The following is a 20,761-nucleotide window of genomic DNA, read 5'->3' as shown; positions in this document are numbered from 1 at the left end:
CTACTATGTGCAAATTAATTGGGACAATTACTTTAAATAATTGCCATGCCTTCGTTCTCTAACCCATAAAATAGGGATGATAATAGTATCTATCATAGAGGGTAGTTTATGAAGATTAATGAGTTAATACATGTTTATCACTTTGAACAGCAGCTGCCTGCTTGTAAGCCCTCAATTATATTACTACAAATAAGGTAGCAAATGTGTCACTTTGCCATAAGCTTGAATACTTCCAAACAAGATACTTTTTAAAAAAACTATTTATTGTGGAGAAATTTGACTATAAAATAAAATATAATGAACTTCCATATACCCATCACCCCATCCCAACAAGCCGTTAACCCATGGCTAATCCTGCTCCATCTTCAACCGCATACATTCCCCACCCTGTGTACTGTTGAAGAAAATCTCAGACATTGTATCATTTCAGACATAACTATTTTGGTATTTTACATATATTCAGTATTTTAGATGCATTATTGCTGAAAATCATAAACACTGATAGGATTGAAGAGGGAAGTAATAAAGTAGTGAAATCTGGAGATATTTACTTATTACTGCTCTCTTATTTTTCAGTAATACCAATATTCATAATTTTTTTTTTTAATGGAGTCTTGCTCTGTCATCAGGCTGGAGTGCAGTGGCACGATCTTGGCTCACTGCAACCTCTGCCTCCCAGGTTCAAGCTATTCCCCTGCCTCAGCTTCCCGAGTAGCTGGGAATACAGGCACACATTTTTAGTGGCTAATTTTTTGCATTTTAGTAGGGACGGGGTTTCACTATGTTGACCAGGATGGCCTCAATCTCCTGATCTCACCTCAGATTCCCAAAGTGCTGGGATTACAGGCGTGAGCCACCACGCCGAGCCAATATTCATAATTTTTTTTTTTTTTTTTTTTTTTGAGACGGAGTTTCGCTCTTGTTAACCCAGGCTGGAGTGCAATGGCACGATCTCGGCTCACCGCAACCTCCGCCTCCTGGGTTCAGGCAATTCTTCTGCCTCAGCCTCCTGAGTAGCTGGGATTACAGGCACACGCCACCATGCCCAGCTAATTTTTTGTATTTTTAGTAGAGACGGGGTTTCACCATGTTGACCAGGCTGGTCTCGATCTCTTGACCTCGTGATCCACCCGCCTCGGCCTCCCAAAGTGCTGGGATTACAGGCTTGAGCCACTGCGCCCGGCCAATATTCATAATTTTTAAGGAGTTCTAACTTATTCCAGGAATTAAGAGAAGTAACTAATGTTAACAGGAAATTATTATAAGAGCCCCTCATTCCAACAGCATATAGCCTCCCACTGCTCTCCTCCCATGACTACGTATTTCTCATACTCATGCATAGCCCCAGAAATGCACACTCTGCAACCACTGAGAGCTCCAGGGCTTGGCTTTATCTGGATAAACTTTCTGAAGGCAGGGCTCATGTCTCACTCATTTTTGTGCTTCGTTCCACAAAGCCCAGTGGCAAGGTGCTGTGTTTGCTAAAAGTGGAGATGAGCTGACTCAGCACACCTGTGTACTCATGTCTCAAAGTGTGTCCAACGATCCCACAGAAGACAGTCCCACTGGCAACACCGATGGATACAGTTCTGGTGCAGGGGAGACAAGATTTGTAGGGAAAGAGATAAAGATACTGAGTGCAGAAAAAGTGGGAAGGGTGGGAAATAATGCATGGGTTGGCAAAGGGTGGGAAAGGATTTTCTCTACCCATTTTACTTAGTTTATGGCATTTGTACGTGGCCTGGAGACGCGAAGGAGGAACAACAGTTTGAGATACAGGACTAAATTCTCTTTTTTTTTTTGAGATGGAGTTTCGCTCTTGTTACCCAGGCTGGATCCGCCTCCTGGGTTCAGGCAATTCTCCTGCCTCAGCCTCCTGAGTAGCTGGGATTACAGGCACGTGCCACCATGCCCAGCTAATTTTTTGTATTTTTAGTAGAGACGGGGTTTCACCATGTTGACCAGGATGGTCTCGATCTCTCGACCTCGTGATCCACCCGCCTCCGCCTCCCAAAGTGCTGGGATTACAGGCTTGAGCCACCGCGCCCGGCAGGACTAAATTCTTAATTAATTGTTCTTTCTTTCCTGTTCCCTGCATGCCCTCCCTACTTATGCTTCAAAAGGGTCAGGGACTACTGGGTGGGCCAGGGTCAATACTCACTGGATTTTGTGGACTTGAGAGCAGAAGTGAAATATATCCATAGCGCATTCCAGAGCATGAGTGACTTCATCAGGTACCTTTTCCCCAGGGAAGCCAAAGACACAGAGGAAGGAGCAGCCCTGTGACGGAGAGAGACAGCAACCACGGTTGTGGACAGTGTGCTTTAAACTGGACTGGCAAGAAGGCTCAACAGAAAGCCAGAGACAATTTTCAGTTTCGGAATCAGATTTCATCATGATTTCTCTCACAGTATTTTATTTTTAGTACACTTCAATCACTTCTACTGCACCATTGATAGAAGGGCTTGTTTTTGCTCCAGAGACAGTGAACAGGGCTGAGCTATCTGTGTGCATGCTCTGGCCTACTCTCTCCTGTGGCCAAGGTCCCACGTGGCAAGGTGCTCGGTTTAAGTCTATGAAGCAGCAGCACAGAGCAGTGGAAAAGACACCAGCTCTGGAATCAGAAAGTCTCTGTTCTCAAGCTGTTTCTGAGCTGTGGAAACTTAGAGAAGTCAATTATAATCTAGGAACTTGAGTTTATCAATCTGAAAATGGATATACTGTAGAGCTGCTGAGATGTTTTTGGCTGCTAAAAGAATTAATGCGTTATATATATTCAAAAAGTCATAAACCAGAAAGCACTTTTCAGATACTGTTATCATTCTTAGGGATAAATGCTTAGGTTGTGAGTAGGTTTTCTTATCATAAAGCTAACTGTTCCAAGCAATGATTCAACTCTAAAGCTTGGCATTTGTAGTATTAGTCACGTAAAAAAATGACCTCAGTCAGGTGCTGTTGTCCGTAAGAAAAGGGTATTGTGAATAAAGGGCGATGGATTAAAATTTTGACTTTTTGACATGTTACATCCTGATAAAATGCAAAAAACACTAAAATACCTCCTTTTCTTTAACCCTCTTCAAAAGAATTTCATCAACTGTTAGATCTTAAAAGGGACTGGGATCTGGCTTCACATGAAGGGGGAAACCCTGCTTCCAGGCGTGTGTAAAGAGGGCAACCCCTTTGGGGGAAGCAAAGAGTCCTTTTGCCTGAAACTTTATGTAGTGGCTTGACAAGAGCTTTTGATTCCCCCAGTAATGTATTGGCAGCTCTCATTTATTGAGTGCTGACTCTAAGACAGGCATTACATCAAAGTGCCTCTCACATACTACATTATTTAAAACTTTCCACAGTCATTTGAGGCAAATACTATCCCCATTCAAAGAGGAATAAATCAAGGCTCAGAGAAGTTCAATGACTCGTTAAGTCTAACAGCTAGGAATCTTTGGAGCCATGTCTGTAAGACACGAAAGATTTCTCTTAGATTATTCACTATTTTCTTATGATACTCACGAGTCAATATTGAAGAAAATACTGGAGGCACCAGGCTGTAAGTAGTCCCTTTCCCAGAACTCCCATAACACAGAGTTAGTTTATCTCATGTGGAATGAGTACTTCCTGCCTGGTTGTGTAGCAATGTGTATGTTACTCATCTCTGCTGCCCAGCCCTAGCTTTCTGTCTTCTAAGAAATGCTCAATAAATGCTTGTTGAATTAGTGAATGAGTGGATGTGGGGCAGTAATTAAGTGCTCTGCTTTAATACACAAAAACGATTGAGATGGGAAATCAGTTCTCACATATGCACCTGTGGTCATTTCTTCATCACATCGCTTTCCTCTGAATTAACAGAGTGAAAACACCTAGGAGCCGGAGGGAGTCCCCTCCCTTCCATGGATGGAAATAAAAGGGGAACTGGAGGTGTTGACATGGCAAGTGAGCATTCTTGGAAACAAGCTTCTGGGGTGTGAAGATTACTAGACTCCTGACCGGAAACCCCTGGGTAATACACCATGTGCTGGGCTGGAGACTTACGTGTAGTGAGAGGTAGCCTGGCATAGTGAGCTCAGACAGGGACCGCAGACTGCCTGGGTTTGAATCTCAGCCTCCCCCTTACTAGCTGGATGATCATGAGGAAAATGTAATCTCACCTTGTCCTGGTATCCTCTTCTCTGTCTCAGCATCCTCATCTACATAATGCGGATAATGACAGGAGTACCTACTACTCAGAGTGGTCATGAGGATGAAATGAGCCAATACACGTTGAGTGCTGAGAACAGTGCCTGGCACATAATAAGCGCAATATCCACCATAGAAGTTATTATAATTATAAATAAAGACTGGATTTCTAGGTTAAATTTCCTTTTTTTTTTTTTTTTTGAGGCTGAGTCTCACTTTATCGCCCAGGCTGGAGTGCAGTGGCTCGATCTTGGCTCACTGAAACCTCTGCCTCCTGGGTTCAACCCATTCTCCTGCCTCAACTTCCTAAGTAGCTGAGATTATAGGTGCATGCCACCACACCTGGCTAATTTTGTTTTATTTTTAGTAGAGATGGGGTTCCACCATGTTGGCCAGGCTGGTCTTGAACTCCTGACCTCAAGTGATCTGCCTGCCTCAGGCCTCCAAAAGTGCTGGGATTACAGGCATGAGCCACTGCGCCTGGCCTCTAGGTTAAATTTCTAGAATCTATTCTCTCTGGCTCACCAGTATACTTGTCCATGAATGCTAACCTGAAACTATTGGTAGGTTCCCATCCCATAGCTCACACTTACCTTGTCAAACATGAAGACCTTATTGATTTGGCCTCGGAAGACCTTCAGGACAGACATGATGTGCACATAGGCATCCTGGATGGCTGGGCCTATCTCTTCTGCTTTGTCTTGGTCTTTAAACATCAGGTTCACAAACACAATCGTCACTGGGCGAAGCTCAGACAAATAGCCCTGAAGCTGTTTGTCATCAATCTGCAAAGGAGAGAGCAGCTTTCTGTAGCAGGTGTCCTTGGCAGTGTCCCTCCCCCAGCTCCGCCCCCACCTCATACCCGTAATCATCTAGGGAATGTCTACCTCAGAATGTGTGAGATACAACACGGCAGAGCCAGCAGGCCTGAATTCAGGCAGATGGAAATAGAATCAAAATCCCTCTCTTGCAATGGGGACTCACGTATGTGCTAATTTTTGGCCAGCAACCACTCCATTACCCCAACTGCTGGCTCCCTCATGCCAATATGAGCCATTGCAATAAGGGAAAGAACTACTGTTCTTTTTGGCTCTCTTATTTAAAAAAAAATTGAAAATTTTAATTTTTTTAAGTCTATAGTAGATGTATATATTTACATGTTACATGAGAGAGAGACATATTTTTACAGATGGTAGGTTTATTAAAATCTATTGAGTACAGCAGAAATTATGTGTTCTGAGAAGAAACAAGCTTTACAGATAAAATTCTAGCTGGAAATACTGTTGCTTGGCAAGTTAGTGCTAAGATTTTACTATTTAATTTACATGGAAAAATTATTTGTGGCATCTGCTGAAAGCATAGATAGATTTATATCTATCTATCTATCTACCTATCTATCTACCTATCTGCCATTCTAGTACTGCCTAATTATATTTGTTTTTGGTGTTGATGTCAACTTTGATTTAACCCAGGAACTGTTGGATATAGCACTTCTGGTTACATAATATCATGAAATGATTTATTTTGCATAATGAGACAGGGTTAACTGAATGGTTTACTGTACAGTGGTCAAATTAGCAAGATACAGTATTGATGCTACTGTTGGTGTTAAAGTGATTTACTAAGAAACTAACCCATACAGTGGTAACATTTTGTAACAATGTAGAATTTTAGCTCATGTAGCACATTATGAACTAGTTTTTAAAATATTTTTTGTTTTAAAGTTGTAACTGGACAATACTATGAACTTAGCAATGAACTCCATGAGCTCATTATGCTTCTGTAACTTTCATCAAGGTGATATTGCTGAATAAACTGGATGTGAAGCACTACACAGAGTTTAGGTGGCTTTGTTATGACAAAGCATTGTAGAGGGTTTTATCTGTTGAAAGACATTGACTTACTAATGCATCTGTGGTTGCAAAGATTACATTAATGATTTGACCACTTTAATTGCCAGTATGACTGGTCTAACCACTGAATAGTCATAGGAATGCATATTTCAGTGGTCCATTCATCCTGAAATCATATATTTTGAGATGTTATTTGGGAAGAAATAAATTGGTAAATCTTTATATGCTAATATTAGTTATGCAAATGCAACTGAATAACATTCTCCATACTATGGTTTTGACAGCTGATCTTTAACAGGATTACTTGTTACGTGAGATATTTTGATACAGGCATGCAATATGTAATAACCACATCAGGGTAAATGGCTTATTCATTCCCTCAAGCATTTATCCTTTGTGTTACAAACAATCCAATTATACTCTTTTTGTTATTTTAAAAATGTATGATTGTATTAGTCCATTCTCGAACTGCTATAAAGAACTACTGAGACTGGGTAATTTACAAAGAAAAGAGGTTTAATTGACTCACAGTTCCATGGGCTGTACAGGAAGCATGGCTGGGGAGGACTCAAACTTATAATCATGGTGGAAGACGAAGGAGAAGCAGGCATGTCTTACATGGCCAGAGGAAAGCAGGGGGAGGTGCTATATACTTTTAAACAACCAGATCCTGTGAGAATTCATTCACTATCATGAGAATAGTAAGGGGGTAATCCACTCTTATGATCGAGTCACCTCCCACCACACCCCTCCTCCAACACTGAGGATCATAATTCAACATGAGATTTGGTAGTGAGATGTTGACCACCACCTGCAGAAGTCTGGCCTGCAGACCCTGACTCAATGATGGATGAATGAATGCACTCTCACACCATTAGAGTGATACCAGTGGGCTAGGGATGGCCATTGGCTGCTTTCAGAGTGTGAAATGCAACCAATCAACCAAGACTCTCTGTTCATCCACACTTTTATTCCATAGATTTTACAATAGAGGTTCTAAGTTAACACACTTGTGGATAATTAACATGGTTAAGAGAATGGTTTTACAACTGATAAAAGCTTTAGGTTCTGGGGACACAGAGTAAACATTATTAACAGGTAATTCCCCTTTGGTCTCTCCCTGAGAGGACCATCCAGCACAAAGTTTACATGAGTAAACAGTTCAGAGTAGAGACAAAGGGATGTGGGGTAAAGCCTTTGATTGTCTCTATTTCTTTCCTATGCTAATGTTAATGAGGCGGCTGCCTTCAGCATGCCTCAGTAAAGGCATTTCAGCCTTCCAAAAGGTTCGAGATTACAATCTATAACTTTTCCTAATGGTTAACATTTTGCCAGCCACCCCAACATGGAAGGGGATACAAATCCAAACCATATCAGTGATTAAATTATTTTTTACTATAGTTACCCTATTTTGCTAGCAAATACTAGGACTTCCTCATTCTTTCTATTTTTTGTACTCATTGACCATCCGCCATTCCTCCTCACCCCTCACTATGCTTCCCAGTCTTTGGTAACCATCCTTATACTTTCTATCCCTATGAGTTCAATTGCTTCAATTTTTAGCTCCTACAAATAAGTGAGAACGTGCAGTTTCTCTTTCTGTACCTGGTTTATTTCACTTAATATAATGACCTCCAGTTCCATCCATGTTCCTGCAAATTACAGAATCTCATTCTTTTTAATGGCTGAATAGTACTCTATTGTGTGTATGTACCACATTTTCTTTATCCATTTCTCTGTTGATGGACACTTAAATTGCTTCCAAGTCTTGGCTATTTTGAAGAGCTCTACAATAAACATGGGACTGTAGATATCTCTTCAACATATTGATTTCTTTTCTTTCGAGTATGTATCTGGGGGTGGAATTTCTAGATTGTATGGTAGCTCTATTTTTAGCTTTTTGAGGAACTTTCAGACTGTTTTCCAGAGTGGTTGTGCTAATTTATATTAGCACTAATAGTGTGCAAGGATCCCCTTTTTTCCACATTTTGGCCAGGATTTATTGCCTGTCTTTTGGATAAAAGTCATTTTGGCCTGGTGCAGCAGCTCACACCTGTAATCCCAACACTTTGGGAGGCCATGGCAGGTGGATCACCTGAGGTTGGGAGTTTGAGACCAGCCTGACCAACGTGAAGAAACTCTGTCTCTACTAAAAATACAAACTTAGCTGGATGTGGTGGTGCATGCCTGTAATCCCAGCTACTCAGGAGGCTAAGGCAGGATAATCACTAGAACTCAGGAGGCAGAGGTTGTGGTGAGCCGAGACTGTGCTATTGCATTCCAGCCTGGGCAGCAAGAGCGAAACTCCATATATATATTTAAAAAAAGTTATTTTAACTGGAGATGATAATCTTATTATAGCTTTGATTTGCACTTCTCTGATAATCAATGATGTTGAGCACCTTTTCACATATTTGTTTGCCATTTGTATGTCTTCCTTTGAGAAATTTCTATTCAGATATTTTACCCATTTTTAATTGGATTATTAGATTTTTTTTCTATAGAGCTGTTAGAGTTCCTTATGTATTCTGGTGATTAATCCTTTGTCAGATAGGTAGTTTGCAAATATTTAATCCTATCTCTTCACTTTGTTGACTGTTTCTTTTGCTGTGCAGAAACTTTTAAAACTTGGTGTTATCCCATCTGTTCATTTTTGCTTTGGTTGCCTGTGCTTGTGGGGTATTGTTCAGGAAATCTTTGCCCACTCTAGTGTCCTTGAAAGTTTCTCCAATGTTTTCTTGTAGTAGTTTCATAGTTTGAGGTCTCAAAATCTTTAATCCATTTTGACTTGATTTTTGTAAACAGCGAGAGATAGGAGTCTAGTTTTATTCTTCTGCATATGGATATCCAGTTTTCCCAGTACCATTTATTGAAGAGATTGTCTTTTCTGCAATGTATATTCTTGGCTCTTTTGTCAAAAATGAGTTCACTGTAGACATATGAATTTATTTCTGGGATCTCTGTTCTGTTCCACTGGTCTATGTGTCTGTTTTTACGCCAGTACTATGCTATTTGGGTTGCTATAGCTCTGGGTATAATTTGAAACCAGATAATATGATTCCTCCTGATTTATTCTTTTTGCTTAGGATAGCTTTGGCTTCTCTGGGTCTTCTGTGGTTCCATGTAAATTTCAGAATTCTTTTTCTTTTTCTTTTTTTTTTTGAGACGGAGTTTCGCTCTTGTTACCCAGGCTGGAGTGCAATGGCACGATCTCGGCTCACCTCAACCTCCACCTCCTGGGTTCAGGCAATTCTCCTGCCTCAGCCTCATAAGTAGCTGGGATTACAGGCACGTGCCACCATGCCCAGCTAATTTTTTGTATTTTTAGTAGAGACGAGGTTTCACCATGTTGACCAGGATGGTCTTGATCTCTTGACCTTGTGATCCACCCGCCTCGGCCTCCCAAAGTGCTGGGATTACAGGCTTGAGCTGCCGCGCCCGGCCAGAATTATTTTTCTATTTCTGTGAAGAATGTCACCGGTATTTTGATAGGTATTGTATTGAATCTGTAGATTGCTTTGGGTAGTATGGACATTCTACCAATCTATGAGCGTGGAATATCTTTCATTTTGGTGGGGGGGGGCTCCTCAATTTTTTGCATCTATGTTTTATAGTTTTCATAATAGAGATCTTTCACTTCTTTGGTTAATTACTAGGTACTTTATTTGTAGCTATTGTTAACAAAATTATTTTCTTAATTTCTTTTTTAGATTGTTCACTGTTAGCATCTAGAAATGCTGGGCCGGGCGCGGTGGCTCATGCCTGTAATCCCAGCACTTTGTGAGGCTGAGGCAGGTGGATCACCTGAGGTCAGGAGTTCAAGACCAGCCTGGCCAACATGTTGAAACCCCACCTCTACTAAAAATACAAAAATTAGCTGGGTGCAGTGGTGCATGCCTGTAATCCCAGCTATTTAGGAGTCTGAGGCAGGAGAGTCGCTTGAGCCTGGGAAGTGGAGGTTGCAGTGACCTGAGATTGCACCATTGCACTCCAGCCTGGGCAGCAGAGCAAGGCACTGTTTAAAAAAAAAAAAAAAAAAAAAAAAAAAAATCCAGAAGAATTCTTGGGATTACCAGGCAGAGACTTTTGTTCTCTTCCCTTACTTTCTCCCAAACAAACGAGTCTCTGTTTCTCTGTGCTGAGCTGCTTGGAGCTGGAGGTGGGGTCACACAAGCACCCTTGTGGCTACGATCACTGGGATTGCATTGGTCAGAACTGAAGCCAGCACAGACTGGATATTGCCCAAGGCCCACTGTGATTACTATCAGGCTACCACCTATTTTTGTTCAAGGCCTCAGGGCTCTACAATCAACAGGTGGAAAAGCCAGCCAGGCTTGTATCATTCCCCTCAGGGTGACGAGTTCCCCCAGGCCCCAGGCAGGTCCACAGATGCCATCTGGGAGTCTGACTGTCTTATTTTTCTAATTAGGGATAAGGATAGCATGCTATGTAATTCAACCTTCTGGAATGTTTTCACATTCTCTTTTACTCTATGTTTAAACAAAATGAAATCACTATTATTATCCCCATTTTACTGACTAGGTAACTGATGTGTGAAGAAGTAACACAGTTTTCCCAAGGTCACATAAGGACCCAGCAAACTAGAACCCAAATCTCCAGACTCCTCATCCAACATTTAATTTGCCACATACTCCTGCCCCTCTGGGGTGGTATATTTCATTTAGGTCCCCTCTTCTCTCCAAGCCTACCCAAAACAGGCACAGGGAAAAGAAAGGAGAGTGTTCCCAAACTATCCCTGCCAATTATCATCCGTGAATTTTGTTAATTAAGTACATAGCAAGCCAATGGGGAAAAATCACTGCACTTTCTCCCACAGAAGTGTCAGATTCTCCACTGACAACATGAAGCACATTTTCTAGACTAAAGAAGGAACTGGTATAGGGAATAATGCAGTTATGCTTCCTGACTGCCTAGGATGGTCCTAGTTTCATGTAATTTTATTCTTTTTATATAAGGGGATTTAATAATTTCTAATTAACTGATACACTGAGTTTTTTCTTTCTTTTTTTTTTTTTAGAGACAGGGTCTTGCTTTGTTCCCAAGGCTGGAGTGCAAAGGCTCCATCGTGGCTCACTGCAACCTCCATCTCCTTGCTCAAGTGATCTTCTCACCTCAGCCTCCCAAGTAGCTGAGATTACAGGCATACGCCATCACACCCAACTAATTTTTGTATTTTTGTAGAGACAGGGTTTTGCCATGTTGCCCAGGCTGGTCTTGAACTCCTGGGCTCAAGTGATCCACTTGTCTGGGCCTCCCAAAGTGCTGGGATTATAGGCATGAGCCACCACACCTGGCCCTGATTTTTCAAATAAAAGCATTCACAAATAAATAAAAAGCTTCTGTCAGATGATATATTCTGAGTTTTGGCTTGGAAAAGACCGCAGTATCTTTAAGGACCGTTCTTCTTTAGGTGCAGGGGCTGGCCTTGGTAAAGTTGTACAAGGTTGTCTTTGGTCTTGTTTTCAACCCTCTTAGCTGTACCTCTTCACCAGGTAAACATTTTTCCTACCTGGAATTTTCCCAGTGACTCACAGAGTCCATCTAATATTCCAGTGCTAAAGACCTTGCTTTTGGCTGGTTGCAAACAAAGAAGCATAATATATTATATCTCTTGAGAATGGCCAGAGGAGCATGGGGAGACTTTTTTAAGCGTCGAAAGCCATGAAGAGTCAAGCAATTGCAGGCACTAGAGGTAATGTTTTTACAATGGGCTGGAGGTGGAAGGGTGCATTCTGATACCTCTCCAATTTACTCTATGAAGGCAGCTACCCACTGGACAGGCCTTCCTTACAAAGATTTCCTCCAAGACACAACAGCATTTTGATGGACTAAGAACTAAAGCAGGCATGTATTAGGAGGGTAGATAGCCTGTGTCAAAATTGTAGAATTGAGACAGACCAGGGTTTAAATCCTAGCTGTATCTTTTACTTTACAACCTCAGGAAAGGTTCTAGTGCCCTCTGGGTTTCAGTTTTCTTATACATACAAAGTGAGGATAAAAATATCTACCAAGGGCTCAAGCCTGTAATCCCAGCACTTTGGGAGGCCGAGGCGGGTGGATCACGAGGTCAAGAGATCGAGACCATCCTGGTCAACATGGTGAAACCCCGTCTCTACTAAAACTACAAAAAAATTAGCTGGGCATGGTGGTGCGTGCCTGTAATTACAGCTACTCAGGAGGCTGAGGCAGGAGAATTGCCTGAACCCAGGAGGCGGAGGTTGCGGTGAGCCGAGATCGCGCCATTGCACTCCAGCCTGGGTAACAAGAGCGAAACTCCGTCTCAAAAAAAAAAAAAAAAAAAAATCTACCAAGGACTGTGAAGAATAGTGGAAATATTCTTATACATACAAAGTGAGGATAAAAATATCTACCAAGGACTGTGAAATAGCAGAGTGACTAGCATATGGTGAGTGCTAAGAGACAGTTATAATTCACATGGATTAATAAATTTGAGAGAACCAAGATTAAGAGAATAAAAAGAGAAAACACTGGAGGATGGAAGTAGCTCAGAGTATTCTAATTACCTGTGTTGTTAAATCTCAAAACTTAAGATCTAATGCAAATGACTTGGAGAAAGAGTGTACCAGTGTTCATCCACTTGAAGTCTTCTGCTATGTGTCATATAGAGAGGGTGCCCATATGAGCTCATATGCTTGCAACAGCTTCCATCTGCCCAATTATATAAGGCAACACAGTTCTAGTTTATGCCTGTTGTCACAGTATAATGATGAATAATGCCCTCTTTAAAATTACCGAGATTTGAAAAATGACACATAGAGAATGTCTTTTTAGCCTCGGCATGGTGGCTCATGCCTGTAATCGCAGCACTTTGGGAGGACAAGGCGGGCAGATCACTTGAGGTCAGGAGTTTGAGGCCAGTCTGGCCAACATGGTGAAACTCTATTTACTAAAAATCCAGAAAGTTAGCTGAGTGTGGTGGTGCATGCCTGTAGTCTCAGCTATTTGGAAGGCTGAGGCGGGAGAATAGCTTGAACCCAGGAAGCAGAGGTTGCAGTGTGCCGAGATCGTGCCACTGCACTCCAGTCTGGGTGACAGCGAGACTCTGTCTCAAAAGAAAAAAGAATGTCTTAGCCAGGTGCAGTGGCTCACTCCTGTAATCCCAGCACTTTGGGAGGCTGAGGTGGGCGGATCACGAGGTCAGGGGATTGAGACCAGCCTGACCAACATGGTGAAACCTCATCTCTACTTAAAAATACAAAAATGAGCCGGGTGTGGTGGCACGTACCTGTAACCCCAGCTACTTGGGAGGCTGAGGCAGGAGAATTGCTTGAACCTGGGAAGTGGAGGTTGCAGTGAGCCTAGAGCACACCATTGCACTCCAGCCTGGGTGACAGATTGAGACTCTGTCTTAAAAAAAAAAAAAAAAGAAAAAAGAATGTCTTTTTATTTTAATGGGACATTTTACTATTTGCTAACAGCTGCTGGGTTTTTTTCTTACATCTTAAAATTCCAGTTGTCCAGATCCTTGACATCCCCAAAGCCAATAGATTCAATTATGAAAATACCTGCTTCCAAATGCTTTCCATCACATACTTTTGTAGGGACAACTCCAGTTCAGGATCAGGCTTCAATGTGCATGCAAGCCTCAGGATATCTAAGAAGGCAGAAGGAGGATGCAGGTTCAGAGAGGGAAGCTTGGCTCTGCAGTGCTAGTGAGAGGAGACTCCCAGTCCCTATTCCCTTGGGCAGTGGGCTGTCCTGTCCTTACAGTTGTCAGGAGATGCTGGGAGACCTAGGGGCTGAAAGGGCAGGGGTAATCCAAAGAAGAACTCTCAGAGGTTGCAGGTTTCCCAAAATTCAGTCACATGTAGTTCAAAACCCTGTTCAAAATGACATATGCTTTGGAACTTAGGGAGATTTTCACTTCTGAACTTGGTTTACAACTAGTACAACAGGAGATGGGAACAAACAAATGAGGGAATGACAAGGGAGGAGCATGGTCACAGAAGGAAGGGGATGTAGAGTTGGAAGAGCAGCAGGAATAATATTAAGAAGACTAGCTTCTGATCTCAGGCTTGATACCACTTCACTGTGTGACCCTTGAGAAGTCACTTTGCTGCCCTGGTTGCCTCCTATTTCCTCAGCTGGGGAAAAAGTAGTTGAGTTTCATGATCTCTATGGTTCCCTTCACTGTAGAGGCTGACAGTTTAAGCTCTAGGTTAGACTGATAAGAGATGGTAGGAATGAGCTTGAGGAAATCAAAAAATAAGGGAGACAGAGAATGATAATGTGAAAAAAATGTGTGTGTGGCTTTTTATAGTTTGGCTGGTCCTAATTTATATCCTTTATAATAAAACCGTAACTGTAAGTATAGCACTTTGCTGAGTTCTGTGAGTCATTTCAGTGAATTTTTGAACCTGAGGGCATTTTAAAGGGATCTCCAAATTTGTAGGCAGTTGGTCAGAAGTTCCCGTGGTTTGATGTTCCCAGAGCTTGCAGCTGGTGTCTGAAGTTTGTAGAGGATTCAACCGATGAAGTCCTGCACTAACTCCAGGTGGTTATTACATCAGAATTTCATTGTAGGCCAGGTATGGTGGCTCACGCTTGTAATCCCAGCACTTTGGGAGGCCAAGGCAGGCAGATCATGAGGTCAAGAGATTGAGACCATCCTGGCCAACATGGTGAAACCCCATCTCTACTAAAAATTAGCTAGGCATGGTGCCGCATGCCTTAGTCCCAGCTACTTGGGAGGCTGAGGCAAGAGAATAGCTTGACCCCAGAAGGTGGAGGTTGCAGTGAGCCGAGATCGCACCACTGTATCCCAACCTGGCAACAGAGTGAGATTCTGTCTCAAAAAAAAAAAAAGAAAGAAAAAGAAAAAAAGAATTGCATTGCAGTATTATGGTGCTCAAAATAAGGCCTAAAGAAACTCTTTAATAGAAGATACCATTAAGACCCAGGAGATGGCACTGGTAAAGCTCAAGAAGTGGGTAATGTCATGAGGCTTTCTCCTTGATCTCTGGAACATCTGAGGTTCTTGGCCTTTCCTGATCAGTGTTTGTACAGTCTCCCCACTTCCTACCCCACTACATATTGTGGCTTTGTAAAAGTACAATCTACTATTTATAACATCTAAAATATTCCAGACCTGTACATAAATGATGAGAAAAAATGATTCAAAATGTTTGCGGGCTAGGCATGGTGTCTCATGCCTGTAATCCCAGTACTTTGGGAGGCTGAGGCGGGTAGATCATGAGGTCAGGAGTTCAAGATCAGCCTGGCCAAGATGGTAAAACCCTGTCTCTACTAAACATATGAAAATTAGCTGGGTGTGGTGGCATGTGCCTGTAATCCCAGCTACTCAGGAGGCTGAGAGAGAGACTTGCTTAAACCCAGGAGGCAGAGGTTGCAGTGAGCCAAGATAGCACCACTGCACTGCAGCTTGGGTGACAGAGCGAGACTCCATCTCGAAAGAAAGAGAAAGAAAGAAGAGAAAGAAAAAGAAGAAAGAAAGAAAAAAGGAAAGAAAGGCAAAATGTTTCTGATGTTTCTCATTTGGATGGGGTTTTCAGGGAAGGATAAGTAGCTAAAGTTTGGATATGTTAATATTAGATGCCTGCTTGAATCCAGTGGAAGTGGCCCATAGGCAGGGTATTTTGTTTGTTTGTTTTTTATAAATTCAGGACAAAAATCTGTCCTAGAATTCAGGACAAAAGACTGAAATGAATTCTGGCAGTTAGGTCTGGGACTTGGGTGATGTAAGCAACCTGCAGGACCTTGAGAGTGAATGTCTGCTTAAGATTTGTGACACTGGCTTCTCGCTTGCCTCATCTTACTCATATGGAAAGTAAGCATGAGTGAATGGTTCACTAAGAAGTGAGTAGAGATCCCTGAAGTCACCAACATTTAAGGAATGGGAAGGAAACTAAGCAAAAGGGATCGAAAATAGGTGATTTGAGAGGTAAAAGCAAAACTAGAAAAGAATACTCTTGAACCCAAGGAAAAAGGAGAAAGTAGTATCCAAGAAAAGAGCATAAGCTATGGTCAACGACCTACGATGAGGCCTGAGAAGAGGTCAACTGGTTTGGCAAATTTTATGGTCCTTGGTGGCCTTGACATAAACAGTCTTCAGTAGACAGCAGGGGACTGGGGTCAAAGCTAGATGTCAGGGGTACAAGATTGAAGAGCAGGTGAGTACAGACGTAAGGTGCTTGCAATCAATATTTATTGGATGAATAAGTAAATAAGGGGTTAGGAGAACAGGTATAAATGCATTTACAGATTACTGAGAAGTTTGTTGGTGAAGGTTAGGAGGGGAAAGCAGCATGCAAAGAAGCTTTATTTTTTTTTTTTTCGTTCATCCTAGGGAAGACTTATTAATGTTTGGTGGGTGAGGGAAAGGAGTCAGTGCTTAGGGAGAGGTGAAGGTTGTGGGGAGTGTCATACTTAGAATCGCTGTCCCGGAGAATGGGAAGTAGGTCCCCTTTGTGTGCTGGTAAGGACCAGGAGCTGTGTTGAAGAGACCACCCACTAGTGAAGCTGTGCGCATTGGTATAAGACCCTACTGACCACTAGTAGAGTTGAAGGCTTCTTTCCATGGTGGGTACTTACTTTTGTGCTTACCAGAAGGATAATAATTCATGAAGGTCATACACTTCGTGAAAAATTCATCAAAGTTAAAATTAGGGGGTGGTTTTAAGAAGTTAACCTAAGTAAAAGAAAATGAGAAGTTTCCAGTTGTTCCAAGAACTATTTAATCCTCAGTGTGACTTCTCAGCAGAAAGTCAGGGAGTACACTTTTGACTATCTATAAAATGGTAAACAGTATTGGCATACTTAAACACCAAAAACATCTTTGATTTGTAAAATGAAAATTTAAATTGAAAATTTAAAGTCTTTCCAGTTACAGTCTTCACTTAGATCTCAGAGTTTGGTGTATGTACAGAGAGGGTCATTCCAAGGGGGACTAATCTTATACTTTTCTGCCTTTAGAACTTTCTTTTTCTCCTTCATAATATTTTAATTCAAATAAAACCTGGTTTAACTGCATACTATTTCTTTTTTTTTCCCCCCCGAGACAAAGGCTTGCCTTGTCACTCAGGCTGATCTTGGCTCACTGCAACCTCCACCTCCTGGGTTCAAACTATTCTCCTGCTTCAGCCTCTTGAGTAGCTGGGATTACAGGCACCCGCCACCACACCCAGCTAATTTTTATATTTTTAGTAGAGACGGGGTTTCACCATGTTGGCCAGGTTGGTCTTGAACTCCTGAACTCATTATCTGCCCACTTCAGCCTCCCAAAGTGCTGGGATTACAGGTGTGATCCACCTCGCCTAGCCATACCATTTTTTTCTTATAATTGTTAAAAGACAGGGGGCTGATGGCCTAAAAGGTATTAGGAGCATCACCAGTTATAAGACATCAAGATTATGAGCCACATGTGATGATAATGATACACTGAGAATGGCATGACCTCATTTTTGTGGTCTTCTTCCCCGCCCCCACCAAAAAGCATACACTTAGTCCAATAAAAAGAAAACATCTGGCCTGTAATCCCAGCACTTTGGGAGGCTGATGCGGGCAGATTACTTGAGCTCAGGTGTTCAAGACCAACCTGGGTAACAATGGTAAAATCCTGTCTCTACCAAAAATACACACACACACACACACAAATTAGCCAAGCATAGTGGCACATGTTTGTGGTCCTAGTTACTCAGGAGGCTGCAGTGGGAGAATCACTCGAGCCTGGGAGTTAGAGGTTGCAGTGAGCTGAGATTATGCCACCGCACTCCACCCTGGGTGACAGAGTGAGACTCCATCTCAAAAAAAAAAAAGAGAAGGAGAGGAAAAAAAACATCAGGCAAAACTAAATGGAGAGATGTGTGACAAAATAACTGTCAACTCTAAAGTTTCAAGGTCATAAAAGACAAGGGAAGACTGAAGTAGTGTTACAGACTGCAGGAGGCTAAGCAAAAATAACAACAAAATGCAATGTGAGATCATGCACACAATCCTGCAACATTCCACCAAGGACTGCAGTGGGAAAACTGGTGACATTCAAATAAGGTCTTTTTTGTTTGGTTTTGTTTTAAGGAATAGAGAGTTTATTAGGCAAGAAAGAAGAAAGGAAGAAGAAAACAGCTCCCCCATACAGAGTCAGAGGGAGGGGGGATTAGAACAAAGAGAAACCCCAAAATAAGGTCTTTAATTAGTGAGTAGTATTGTACCAGTTAATTCCCTGGTTTTGACTATTGCACTCTTGTTATAAAAGATGGTAATATTAGGGGAAGGAAGGTGAGGGATATACGGAAACCCTGTATATTTTCAACTTTTCTGTAAGTCTAAAATAAATTCAAGTTAAAACACTTATTAAAGGTATAAAGAATGATTGAAGAGGTTGGGAATGGGCTATTGCTATGAGCCAGCTAGGCCATGCAGACTGGATGTGCCTTGCTGGAAGAGTGAGGAGGGGTTGGGGGTGGTGAGGGCGTAGACTGATGCATGAGTGTGGGCGTGCCTCCTATCTTGGCCAGCATCTGCAAGGATTCTCTGTCTGTCTTTCTTTCTGCCATGCAGTCTCATTCCTTTGGCTCTTTTAGCAGCACCCCTCTCTTCCACTTTCATACCTCAAAGCACAGCTTTTCTAATTGGCCATATCCCAGGGACAGTTCTGCTTATAGTTAATCTACAGCTTAACCACAATGTTTCCTACTAGGCAGAGCCACAGGAAAAGTCGCTCTTCCTTCACTGAACTTCACTGCACTTGCCCAACTCCAGTCTTTACCCTCAGTGATCCCTCATCCTAGGTTAGGAGGGTGTTGGGTAAAGAAAGTAAGGGTCAATGAGAGCTTTTAAAATTATTCCCCCCTGCTCCTGAGGCAACCAGCAGACCCTTGTTGTTCCTTAAGCAAGGTTACTAGCCCCTCAAAAGGCCTCAATCCCCAAATTCCATATGCTCAGTTACACACAGAGAAGCCTAATTATTTCTACCTCAAGCTCACCAGCCCTGGCTCTTCCCAGAGTAGTTGATCCAGACTAAAGCTTCTGTAGCCTAACCCAGACTGACCCCATCCAAGTCTCCAGCCCAGGAGCTTTATGAAACCAGTGTATCCAGTGACTTTTCTGGCAGGGGACCTCTGTTACAGGCTGGAAGAACTTCTGCAAGCAGCAGCATCACACCCACCTTAACTGCTCTCTCGTCTGGAATCCTCTCAATTTCAATCATGTTCCGGTCACAGAGCTGCCAGCAGTTTGGTGACAGAATAACATCATTTATCTGAGCCATACTCTGTGCAAGGCGCACATCGTCTACTGGCTGACCAGCCACCAGAAAGTGGTTTCGTGTTTCATCTCCAAAGACCAGTATGCTGATGTGGCCAGCAGCCAGTCCTGGCAAGAAGGCAAGGAATAGGTTTGCGGGAGAAGTTCTGGATTATTTCCCAGCAGCACAGGTTCTTGGAAAAAGCATAATCTTGGTGGGACTATACTATCTCAGAGCAAAATCTCACTTCTAAAACTTTACATAGGAATTATGGAATACCTCTTTCGGGCCTGGGCCTTCCAAAACTCCCCTTCTGCCAAAGCTAGAAAGTTCTGCCACTAATTTTTGCTTTTCTGTGACATTTATCTCCCTACATGGTCCTACCAGTCCCCAAAGTTATTTTACCTTTTCTTCCATTATGTATACTTATGGGCAACAGGGAATACCTTTAATAATTCTTATTTTGGGAGAATTTGCATTTTAGCAGAGATTGAAGTTGTAACTAAAAATAATCCCTTAGGGTTGAATTTTAGTTGACAGAGTTTGGGTGAAAAGAAGTAGGCATTTGACAGTTACACATCCCATCTCAACGACAGCTTCTCTAATTGTTTTTTTTTTTTTTTTTTTTTTTTGAGACAGAGTTTCGCTCTTGTTACCCAGGCTGGAGTGCAATGGCGCGATCTCGGCTCACCGCAACCTCCGCCTCCTGGGTTCAGGCAATTCTCCTGCCTCAGCCTCCTGAGTAGCTGAGATTACAGGCACGAGCCACCATGCCCAGCTAATTTCTTGTATTTTTAGTAGAGACGGGGTTTCACCATGTCGACCAGGATGGTCTCGAACTCTCGACCTCGTGATCCACCCGCCTCGGCCTCCCAAAGTGCTGGGATTACAGGCTTGAGCCACCGCGCCCGGCCTCTAATTGTTTTTAAGTTGGCAAATGAAGGTTTTGGTATCTGAATCATAGAAGACCGATGTTGTATAATATGACATGTAAGAAAAATATATGTATAAGTGAATCATAAGTGACACACATTCCTTTTAAATGACTAGTACAATCAAAGTTTATGTTTTCTCTTTGCTCTCTGCTGTGCTGATTTGTCAGGGCTGATTTCCCCCTGATACTACCTACAGTTTATTTTCTATCTGAAACACACTGATGTTTGGACTTACTCTAAAAAAAGGTGCTGAGGGGCCCAGGTGCTGTGGCTCACACCTGTAATCCCAGCACTTTGGGGGGCCAAGGTGGGCAGATCACTAGAGCAGGAGTTTGAGACCAGCCTGGCCAACTTGGTAAAACCCTGTCTCTACTAAAAATATAAAAATTAGCCAGGCGTGGTAGCGGTTGCCTGTAATCCCAGCTACTTGGGATTATCCCGAGTCAGATACAGAAAGAGGCAGGAGAATCACTTGAAACCAGAAGGTGGAGGTTGCAGTGAGCCGAGATCACACCACTGCAATCTGCCTGGGCAACAAGAGCAGAATGAAACTTGTC

General features: G+C 42.4%; 1 protein-coding gene across 1 annotated transcript in view; it reads right to left on the bottom strand.

Annotated features, from left to right (window-relative positions):
• Window positions 1-20,761, bottom strand: part of ADCY10 (adenylate cyclase 10) — an 88,857-nt gene that overhangs the window by 61,964 nt on the left and 6,132 nt on the right. The window contains exons 5-10 of the mRNA XM_074389674.1: window positions 19,192-19,397; window positions 16,620-16,716; window positions 13,574-13,662; window positions 4,767-4,958; window positions 2,162-2,280; window positions 1,513-1,589 (exon numbers count right to left, since the gene is read on the bottom strand). Of these exons, the coding sequence (XP_074245775.1) occupies window positions 1,513-1,589; window positions 2,162-2,280; window positions 4,767-4,958; window positions 13,574-13,662; window positions 16,620-16,716; window positions 19,192-19,397 (780 nt within the window). The remainder of the gene's footprint in view (window positions 1-1,512; window positions 1,590-2,161; window positions 2,281-4,766; window positions 4,959-13,573; window positions 13,663-16,619; window positions 16,717-19,191; window positions 19,398-20,761) is intronic.

Source organism: Saimiri boliviensis, chromosome 19 (assembly GCF_048565385.1).
Source record: "Saimiri boliviensis isolate mSaiBol1 chromosome 19, mSaiBol1.pri, whole genome shotgun sequence".
In the NCBI taxonomy this organism is placed as follows: Eukaryota; Metazoa; Chordata; class Mammalia; order Primates; family Cebidae; genus Saimiri; species Saimiri boliviensis.
The sequence above is the reverse complement of the archived record's forward strand: the minus strand, read 5'-3'. Positions and strand labels throughout refer to the sequence as shown.